The sequence below is a fragment of the Pimephales promelas genome, chromosome 10 (assembly GCF_988280905.1).
Source record: "Pimephales promelas chromosome 10, fPimPro1.hap1.1, whole genome shotgun sequence".
NCBI lineage: Eukaryota > Metazoa > Chordata > Actinopteri > Cypriniformes > Leuciscidae > Pimephales > Pimephales promelas.
Genome location: NC_142778.1, coordinates 8894778 through 8906177, shown reverse-complemented (window position 1 = coordinate 8906177; position 11400 = coordinate 8894778). Strand labels below are relative to the sequence as shown.

Genomic DNA, 11400 nt, shown 5'->3' with positions numbered 1-11400 from the left:
TTTATTTGTACAAGTATTTGGTTACAGTGTTGATCAATTTAATGCGTTTTTGCTCAATTATCAATTTATTTTCTTAAAACTTATTGGCCCCAAACCGTGGAATTAAACTAAACACTTTTAATACTTGTATCATGTTCTGGTAGTTGAGCTACAGGAACTTTTCACCGTTTTAAACATCACTTATATGGTATTAGATGTATTTTTATTTTATTTTTATTTTTTGTGTTGTTTTTTTATGACCGGAAGGGTTACATGTACTTTTTCTGGAATCACAAAGATTGCACAAAACTGGCAAGTATATTAGGCCTATATTGTTGAATTTGTGAGAACTGACTAATACACGGAAACATACACTAAATTACATTGTAAAAAATAAAAATTGTTTAATTTCATATGCTATTTTCACTTAACTTAGTACTAAGTACAGTTTACTTAATTCTATGTGTGAAATTAACTCAAACATTGTCAGTGCAAAAACTTGCCTTGAAAAAATTAAGTAAACTTTACTCATTGTTTTTCAGTGTACAATGTACTACTATATTGCGTTCCATTCGACCGTAAGTGGACTGCGAAGTAGACTTCACAGGGTATTTCGCCATCTTAAGTGAGATTCCAATTCTAAGGGAACGAACATGTTCAGTTCGAAGGGCACTGCAAACGGCATAGGGAATAAGGGAACATCGATACATCACTTCAGGAAGTTACTAAAGTCCACTTCAACTGATATATCGTGTTCAGGGAGCAGGGAGCAGTGAACACTGCGTAGGGACCCTGTCGAATGGAACGCACCTAGATTTACAGTAGGCTAATATTTTCCCAGAATCCATTGAAAATCTACAGAAATGTACACATACACTATGAAACTGTTAAGAATACAATGCTGTGAAAAGGACAAAATCTGCAGTAACATTCAGTGTGTCAAAAGTAAAAAGAAGGGTAGGGTCTTGCTCTGTCAGTTGAATCTGTTTCCCATAATTGTTTGCTAAGTGAACCTGTGAAACCACAATCCAGCAACATGTAGACACCTGCTTCCTCTTTCTCTCTTAAAACCAGGTCATGCGTGGTTTAAAAAAATCAAGAAACATCTCAGGTGTGAATCATAACAGATGCAGGGTCCATAAGAAGAGTTTCTGTCATCAACAGATAATGTTTTTAATCACATCCTCTGTATTTAAAAGCACACTGAGATATTGTATTATTAAATACTACAATTATACAAATCCATTAAGGTTTGTCATTTTAGAAGTATGATTTGTGTGGGTTTTATTATGTCAAGTGATAATCTGTGCACACTAAATCTTAATCGGGTTGGATTATAGGCCTATTGTGTGACCTCACTGTCCATGTTTAAGATTAGATAGAAGACAGACATTTCTTCACATTTCAGGCAATACTGTGTGTGTGCATGCTTAATCACTATCATGATAAGTTTAGTTCATCATAACACCAGTGTTGTCTCGTTTGTTTGGTGACATTAGAGTGTTACATTTCTTCAGTCTGTGCAAATGAACAGTTGCGTTTTAAAGCAAATAACTCACAATTACATTCTAGAAAACAAACAAAAAAAAAGCTTTAAAAAGGGGACAATCCATAATAACATTGTGTTTGAATATGTTTCTGTTTCTGTTTACAATTATACACACACACACACACACACACACACACACACACACACACACGCATTTAAATCAACATAATGTAGCCTATATAGAAATATGTCTGTAGAACGAGGACTTGAACTGTACACTGAATTCGACGCGACGCTTGAACAAATTCGTTGATTGGTCGACTGGCTGCCGACGTCACATTCTATCAGTAGCATCTCCATTCTATTCGAAACCTTGAAAAACGCGACGCGCTAGTTTGCAGCTAGATGCTGGGTGTCATCATCACACACGCGCATATCAGGTTTCACTGGACATAGTCTCTCGCGCAGGCCTACAGTAACGACAATGGCGACTGGAAAAATCACACACATCTACTGCTTCCTCTGAATATCTCCGCTAAAATGCGATGCTCGAGCTGTGGCGGTGGAAACATGAGTAATAACATCTTGTGAGTTGGCTAATATTAGTCTTTGCGCGTCACGGCAGCTTTAATAATAACGGATTGAAGATGGCGGAGTTTTCTCCGGTGCTGCCTCCTTTGCGGGATGAAGGAGGAGGCGGACGGTACGGACAGCCGCTGTTCCCCAGATCCCTGCCCGGTTCGGAGTCGGACAGTGAATTGTCGCAGAGTTTGGCCCGCACAAAGACGCGCTCCTACGGCAGCACCGCGAGCGTCACGGCGCCTTTAGGAGAAACATACATAGAGCACCGGGTAACGGACGGGGACACACTGCAGGGTATAGCCCTTAAATATGGTGTTACGGTGAGTCTCGCATCAATAAAGTCACACACATTTGCAAGAAACCATTTCCTAGCCATCTCCATACATATTCAATGTTGTTTTGCATCCTTTTGGAGCATCATGCACAACATGGAGTGTGTCCCAAAAACTAGTGCGCTTGCTATCTAGACAACATTTTTGAGACGGCATCGTGGGCCGTTACCTATATAATATACTTATACGAGTGAGTTCGTAGGCAACGTAGTTTTTTTGTTTGTTTGTTTTTCTTTTTACCATCACAATAGAGTAGTTTGAGCGTACGTTAACGTTATCCAGCTAACAATAAAATCGAAGAAAATGTAAGTGAACGTCCACGTTCAAAACGTCTTTTTTAATGCATTTAAGTTACTTCTTGGTTAGGGTTAGGCTATACGGGAAAATACCATTATGGAAACGTAACGTTACTTTTGAATGTTCTCTGAACCGTCTGCAACAAGTATTAACAATTAAACAACATTAGAAACTCGTCCAACTAAACTTTCCATGAATGATGCAAGTTATAAATGTTTTTGTGCTGGCGTTTTCATAAAAATGTAAAGACCAGATTCCTTTATAACAAATCTTCTACAGTAAGTTCCCCTTGAATTTTTTTTTTTTTTCCCCCACAACTTCGAGGTAAGCCAAAAAGTTTCCTAAAGCTGTCATGCTGTTGCATAGACTGTGGCTGAATCTGAAATCGCCCTCTTAACCCTCAATCACTAGTCCCTATATTAGGCAACTAATACAGTTCACTTGAAGGAGTGAATGAAAAGGAATGAGTGAGTTCGGATTGCCTTTGTACACTTATTGTTGCAGTGCATTGTGGGATAGAATGAGTGCATTCACTATGGTTTCAGACACCACAACAAATGCCTGTCCCCCCAAATAATGTCCTATTAGAAGGTATAGGGGGTGATTACGGATTCAGGCATGCCAGTAAACTCCCTTAAAGGCTTAGTTCACCCAAAAATGAAAATTCTGTCATCATTTACTCACCCTCAAGTTGTTCCAAACCAGTGTGAATTAATTTCTTTCTTCTGAAGAATAAAAGTAATAAAACAGTTGATGGGCCCCATTGACTTCCATAGTATGGAAAAAAAAATTCTTAGGAAGTCAATGTGGCCTTTCAACTGTTTGGTTACAGATATTCTTCAAAATATATTATTTTGTGTTGTTCAGCAGACGAAAGATCAAAGAAATTCATACAGATTTGGAACAACTTGAGGGCGAGTAAATGATGACAGAATTTTCATTTTGTCAAACTGTTTTTTATGGAAAACATTGTGAAGTTTGAGTATCATTAACTATGTCATGTACTCAAAACCGCTGTGATTTTGGCTGTGTTCAAAACTAAGTGAGCAGTCTAAGAAGAATTTTAGGGAATATTTAGTCATTTTAGAATATAATTGGCTTGTTCTGCGTGACGAAAATGTGAATGTGCTGTGAATCAAAATCCAGAGAGCATTTTTGAACAGTCTAGATTGGCTTAAAACCTATTAATTTGTCTAAGTACATAGAACTTTATGTGATGTGCAAAACTCCTTCAAATGCCTATGATGCCCAGGTTAACTATACAAAATGTAAGTTTGAGTTATGATTGCGTACGATGGCCATGCAGACATAATGAAGCTCAAGATAATTGAGAAAATGAACTAGATCAATAAACCACACACAGCCATTACTAAGTGTGTTGAGAGAGATTTGGAGATCAAATAGATGATGTGGAAACTGATTGAGTTTACCTAAAAAAAAATCAAACAAATCTATAGGCAAACAATTACTCATGTATGATTAAAACATAAGACACATGCTGGTAATTTGGAAGAAGCAAACACCAAATGGATAAATTGATGTTTAGGACTGTTTTTATAGTTGATATATGATATCTTCATGTTTGTTTTTTGTTTTCCACAGATGGAGCAAATTAAAAGAGTCAATAAGCTATTCAGCAATGACTGTATATTCCTGCGAAACACTCTCAATATTCCTGTGAAGTCCAAAAAACCCTCCCTCTTTAATGGACTGTCTCTGGAGTCACCTGACAGCGAGGGTTGTACACTGCAGGAGTCGCTGTGCTCGAGTCAGGACATGGACGTCCCATCCCCTCCGCCAGAACCGGCCGTCCCGGAGCCCAACACCCGACCCGTGCAGGCGGAAGAGCTGTCTGCTAAAGACTTCTTGCACCGACTGGACTTACAGATCAAACAGTCCAAACAAGCCGCCCGCAAACTGAAAGAGGATGGTGAGAGGTAAAACAACCTTTGACCTGCATGAGTGTCTCTCTGCCTTAATAAACCTACTGACCTCTTAATTAATGATGAACAGAAGCTCTGTTCCAAACCCTAGGAAGTTGCCTTGTTATCTTTTGCCTGTAGGCAGTGGCCCTTATAAGGCAGCATCCTATCTTAACACTCTCTATGGCCCTGTTTACTCCTGGAATTAAGAAGCGTTTTTGTCGATCGGATCACAAGTAGGCGAGGGAGACGCGTACCCATTGACACCTGGTGTTTTAATCCATCTCTTTTATCCACTTTCAACCGCTTCTGTCCTGATTTCTTTGAGGTGAGAGTCTATGGGCGGGTAAATATGTTTTTGTTTTTTTAGGTCAATTTTAGTAGTCAATCTTTTGTGGTTGTTCCTCTGCATTTGACCTTTTGAGTGCTTGCATTACGAAAGCAATCCGGTCGAACTACTTCTGAAAGTGGTAGTAAGCTCAAAAAGTTTTAGACCCTGTTTACACCTGCGTGGTCTACTTGTGATCTGATCTAACAAAACACGTCTTAATACCAGGTTTAAACGGCCTATTTGCCATTATGTCCATAAATTGTGCATATTTACAAAGACCAACAAGTAATAAATCAGTCATGGACACACAGGACATGTTCTTGTAAAAGCTAGATAGACCACAACTGAATGTAATAGAAAGCAAGGGGTTCTGAGCAGGCTTGGGAGGTTTACTTTAAAAAACGATATCCCGTCACAGTTACAAATTACTTCATAAAAAAATAAAATAAAATAAAAATCAGTAATGTAATCCAAGTGTAACCAAATGTAACTGATTACTTTTGGATTACTTCCAGGACAGATATTATTTTAAAAACAACAATTTTTATTATTAAGAATTTCACAGCCCTGAATAAATATTCATGTAAAGGACTATACGGACATCTAGTGGCTACAGTATGGTATTACAGATTATTTTTGTTTTTATTTTTAACTTGACATGCACAAAGGGAAAAGCAAATATAATAAAGAATTTTTAGACAATGGAAATGTTTCTTCAACAGGAAAATAGAGAATGCAAATGCTTCTTTAGGTTGGATGTCGAGTCCTGTGATAAAGAAGGTGTTTTCGTTGCTGGAAGGCACAGTTTGCACTGTACAACCATGTTGGAATTTTCTTCTTTAAAAACAAAATAGCAGCTGAATTTCCAAGAATTGAAAGCATTTTTACCTGTGGGCAGCATCGTTTCTAGCAGCAGAGATTCAGTCTGTGTCTGAGGAGATTGTTGTCGATACTGTTATTTTGCGCAGTCACCACCGGGTGGCACATGTGACTTGTGCCGGTGTTCTGACAATTCATGCTACCCATCGAGATTTGCTACTTACCACCCGGTTGTGCACATGTGCAGACTCACAGTTTTTTTTTTTTTTTTTTTTTTTTACAAAAGGTACATTTTCCTGTTATAATGTATAATTTCCCTTTAAAAAATGCTTACTACGATATGAATATGTGTACGGTCAGCCAGCTGAAATAGAATAACTGAAAGTTTCAGTTACTATGAAGATGAATATTTTATGATAATTTGTACTTTTCACACCGTTTTAAAAATAAAAACAGTAGTCTACAGTATACAGTAGCTACTCATAACTTAGAATTGTATTATAATTGTATTTCATACGACTTTAATTGGCATTCTGTGATCAATTCGCGCTACGGTAGCATTTTTCGACAAGGCAGCAAAAATCGACAGAACAGCGGGAGTCGTTAATCAAGCAGCGCTTTATAAAGTGTTATTATGCAAAATACAGATTTATTTAGTTTTAAATGAAACCATTGAATCCTGAAAGTATCCCCCCTTTTTTCAAAACGTAACTATGATTTGATTACTATGTTGTTGTTTTTTTACTTAACTGTAACTAATTCCAGTTACTGGATTTTGTATCCTGATTTTGTAACGCCGTTACATGTATTCTGTTACTCCCCAACCCTGGTCCTGAGTCAACTCTTGAATATCATTTTAAACATTGATAATAAGCCATCATAGGAATAAATTACATCTTAAAATATATGAAAATAGAAAAGCTATTTTATGTAATAATAATGCAAATGCAGCATTGATGAGCATGTTACCCACCCCAAACTTTCAGTGTAGCCATCTGAACTCAGAAGATTTCAATAGTTTGATGTTAACATGTTGCTAAACAAAAGATGCCATAATCATATGATGCAACATAGTCAAATTTGCATAATTAAGGATAAAGTATTGACTGAATTATTTTGGGAGTCAACGTTACTCTCAACTTTGCCCAGCATCTTATTATATCTACCTTGTTGCAATTCATTTGTGGCATTACCTTATCTGCAAAATGTATGCAGTAGGGCTGTATTCAACCAAAGAAATCCTTAGTCGACCAAAGTCGAGTCCTGCTCGACGATTAGTCGACTAAAAAAAAAAAACGTGATATTTTGATTAAACATTTTTTAAACAATTGTCATTGAGCATTTATAAAACAACAACGAAAAAACATCACAAATAAATAAAACTATAATAATAATATAATTCTTTGAAAATTAAGTGATTTTTTTAACTGCAAAAAGTGAAGAGCTCTGTCCTAGGTCTATAGTACAGTCCCAATCGCGCACCTGACCACACCACACGCTGCAAAAAATATAACTGCTATCTGCCACATAATGAAAAATTCCAACAAAAGCTCTCGTTTATACAGGCTTTATATTCTTCTTTACTTTCAAAGCTATGGGTTAACTTTAGTCCTGACGATCAAGGCGTTTTAAACAACACTCAAAAAAAAACAAATAACTTAAAAACAATCCTATAATAGGCTGTACCGCGTATAGGTTTATTTTCGTTTTGTTGCATTATTTAGGCTATTTTCAAATGCGTCAAGTGTACAAATAAAAACGAAAACATTAAGAAAACACAATCTATTGAGTCAGCATGATATAGCCGTTAAAAGGCTGCTCACGTCTTTTGCGCGCTCAAGTTCGATTTTAAATGTAGGCGCGCGACTTGCGCGCTCATAATGGCAACGCGATCGCCTCCCTCCACAGTCTTGTCGTCTTTGTTTTAAAATGCAGCCAGACAAAAGATTTATATTTCCTGGACATTTTGTCGACTAAAGCCAAAACAAGCAGCGTTCTAACAGAATGAATACAGCATCCCTTACCGAGCGCGAGCAGCAGCGCAGCCAGCCACAGGTGCGGTTCCCGAGTGTATTATGTGTGTGCGCTAAACTGTGGCGCAGTTACAAAAATAGCCTAAATTAAAGCATTTTAAAGTTGGGGACAAAACATAGGCTAATTATATTTAGAATACAGTAATAAATAACTGATTATAAATGAATAAATATCAAGGAGTAAGTCATTGAAAAATTCCTTCTATTGGTAAAAAAAAAAAAAAAATGCAACTGGTCGACCAATAAGAATGTCAGTCGACCACGACGGCATCGACCGATTAGTCGACTAAACGACTAAAGTTGACAGCCCTAGTATGCAGAAATTGGCCCAATTTTGAAAGAAGCACGCTTTTTTTATGTTGCTGATCAGATCACTTTTTTGGTCCGCTGCAGCAGTTGGCAGCTCCCTGGAGCACAGGACGAATGTGAACATCTGCTGACCTCTTGTAAGAAATTGAAATCTGTCCGTCAACGGTGCAGTTTTTATTTTAGCTGAATCAGTCAGCCAGACTTGTGTCTGCATCTTTTAGTGGAGAAGGCAGCAGTTGTTGTCTTCCCTCCATTTTAAGGCAATAGAAGTTGTTTGTCATATATTCTTACAACAAACATACACCTGACATATTTCTCAGAGTGAAACCTGTCAAGTTAGTCCTGAAAATACATCACTGACATGTCTACAGGCGTGAACTTGATCACTTGTTTATTCACTCAAGAAGTGCTGCAATTTGGCACACTTTTTAAAAATTGCAGGTTGTAACCTGTTCGAGTGTTCAACTCAAACTGAAAATGGTGAACTTCATGCCAAAATAATTCATTTCATTGCAAATCTATGTGACTATATACTTCTGTACTGTAGAATAGAAAAATAGATGTTTTGATGTGACCGGCTTACAACTTGATAAACTATAGCCTGTTAAGGTTAAAAAATGACACAAAAGCACCATGCAAGTAGTCCATACGAGTCATGAGCTGTATTTAAAGTCTTCTGAACCCATACAGTAGCTTTTCAAGAGGACTGTCTGAAATTTCAGTATTCAATGCACATTGGATTCCTCTTGAGTTTCCTTGAACATTCTGGGCAGTTGAGTTAGTGTTCAGTGCTTCTCAATCTGCCATGAGACACACATGCAGCAATTGTGTTTGTCGTCATTGATGTCAGAATACACTAGGCATTTTGTTTATTGGGTGAACTATTCCTGTAATTAATTTCCTGGGTGTAATACATTCTCGCTCAATCATTTGATAATTGGTGTGTAAATAAAAAATCTGAATCGAAAAGCGATTCATGAACATGTTCTCTCTGCTGGTGTAAGATGTATGAGTACACTAGCAGAAAACTGCTCAATTAATCATGAAGATGTGCACGTGCTCAACCATGTCCTCGATCAAACAGACGTGACATTTTGATCTTTGATCAATGTTGCGACTGAGTCATGGAAATGATCTATGGCTAGGCAGTGCTGATCATCAGTCATTTTCTCCATATACAGGAACTGCCAATCCAAAACCTCTTATCTAGTTATATTTATTGACTGGCAAACATGCTCGTTTCAATTAAAACAGATTTCTGGTGTTTAAACAGTCTGTTTGGGGAATATAGGAAGTCAAACAGGGGCAGGTCAGAGCCTGATATGGTTGTTTCCACTGATGTCTTATTGAACTTCTGGATGAGGAAATTACTAAATCTGTGAGGAATTGTTCACCCAAAATATAAATTCTGCCATCATTTACTCACCCTGATGTTGTTCCAAACCTGTATGACCTACTTTCTTTACTGGAACAAAGATGATATTTTCAACAATGTTTTGTTCCTGTTGACTTCAATTGTATGAGAAAAAAAGTCAATGGAAGTTGCTCATGCAATTGAAGTTGGGTGTCCATACCATTAGTGTTGAGTAAGTTACTCTAAAAAAAGTAATTCACTACTTGCTACTGATTACATCTTCAGCAGTGTAATTAGATTACTTTTATAAGTAATGTTTACATTATAGCATTACTTATTACAAAATTACGTTCTAAATCCTACATCAACCTCGACCATTTGAACAGTTAAGGATAGACCTGAAACTGCTCTTTTAATGATTTCAGATGAATCATGTAAAAGTGCATAAATACCAAAGTATTTAAAGGGAACAAGGAGGTTACATTTAAAAATACACATTTTAACATCTGACATTGAATTTTGATTTTATATAGATTTGTTCTATAGTGTTTAATGCAATTATGTCAGAAGTAACTAATTACATTGCATAAAATTAAGAGTAATTAATTATATATATATATATATATATATATATATATATATATATATATACACATACATACATAGATACATTAATCGTGATTAATCGCGTCCAAAATAAAAGTTTGTGTTTACATAATATATGTGGGTGCACTGTAAATAATTATATATATATATATATATATATATATATATATATATATATACACATACACACACACATGCTTGTATATATTTAAGAAATATTTTCATGTATATACTGTATATATTTATATATAATTTATATCTTTTATCATTTTAATTTTTTCTTAAATATACATGCATGTGTGTGTATTTATATATATATATATATATATATATATATATATATATATAAAATAATTATACACAGTGCACCCACATATATTATGTAAACACAAACTTTTATTTTGGATGCGATTAATCGAGATTAATCATTTGAAAGCCCTAATATATATATATATATATTATTTTTTTTAAAGAAATTTCTATTAGTCTTACAGCTGATTTTTTAAATTATTGTTTGTCTGTGTTTAATTTCAGAGAGGAAGATGACCCAACCGACTCAACATCATCATATCAGGAGATCTGATGGACTCTTCTTCATCTCTTTACCTGCAGCGCTGACAATGACCCATCATCATCTTCATCTTTCCATTCCTCTTTTGCCTACTTTTTTTAACTCTCTCTTTTACCCAAACTGCAACACATGACCACAGGTCCATCATTGCCTTCTTCAGCAGTATTATAGTGATTTTATTTCTGATTTTTATCATCACTGTTTCTTCTCGCATAACAGTAAAGATTCTACAGCCGAGTTTGTCTTCTTTAGGAAGAGCTATAGCCATCCACGCGCAGATCACAAACTTATGATAACCACAGTCTATGCTCATATTAAACTGTATGTGCGGTCTATCCCATATAACGTATAACAGAAAAGTATCTGGACTCTGTGTGGCTGCCTGCTGATTTTAATTTATTGTTTTTTTTTGTTTTGTTTGCCTATAAAAGCTTTATGTGTGGGGTTGAAAGGGATAAATAATGCTGTTTTGGTGTGAATGTTGTGTTTGTGTGTTGGGGTTTAAGAAAAATGTTTTACTGTGCTGTTTGATTTGGGTTATGTAGAATAAATGCTTCCGTAAGCGGATCAGAAGAGTTTCCTGTTTCATAGATCTGCAAACAAAGTTTGGGTTATTATAGGATGGATCTTCACCCTTCTATCAGTTTCCTAGGCAGTTTGGAAAAGTATGTAATTTCTAGGGCTGGATAAGGCTATGATAATTTTTTTTTGCCCTAATCAGTTTTCTAAAATATCATATTAAGAATTTCTATAAAAAATAAATTTAGTGTTTTCAT

At 36.0% G+C, this 11400-nt stretch overlaps 1 protein-coding gene across 1 annotated transcript; it reads left to right on the top strand.

The window, feature by feature from the left end:
• The first annotated feature begins 1873 nt into the window (after window positions 1–1873).
• lysmd2 (LysM, putative peptidoglycan-binding, domain containing 2) lies at window positions 1874–11191 on the top strand. The gene is made up of 3 exons (XM_039681890.2): window positions 1874–2370; window positions 4282–4616; window positions 10588–11191. The coding sequence occupies exons 1-3, from the start codon at window positions 2116–2118 to the stop codon at window positions 10634–10636; spliced, it is 639 nt and encodes a 212-aa protein (XP_039537824.2). The 5' UTR covers window positions 1874–2115; the 3' UTR covers window positions 10637–11191.
• Window positions 11192–11400: the final 209 nt, after the last annotated feature.

Coding starts and splice junctions, on each gene's coding strand:
- lysmd2 (XM_039681890.2), top strand. CDS start 2,116: ATGGCGGAGTTTTCTCCGGTGCTGCCTCCTTTGCGGGATGAAGGAGGA. Junction 2,371..4,281: donor CCCTTAAATATGGTGTTACG/GTGAGTCTCGCA, acceptor TGTTTTCCACAG/ATGGAGCAAATTAAAAGAGT. Junction 4,617..10,587: donor CTGAAAGAGGATGGTGAGAG/GTAAAACAACCT, acceptor GTTTAATTTCAG/AGAGGAAGATGACCCAACCG.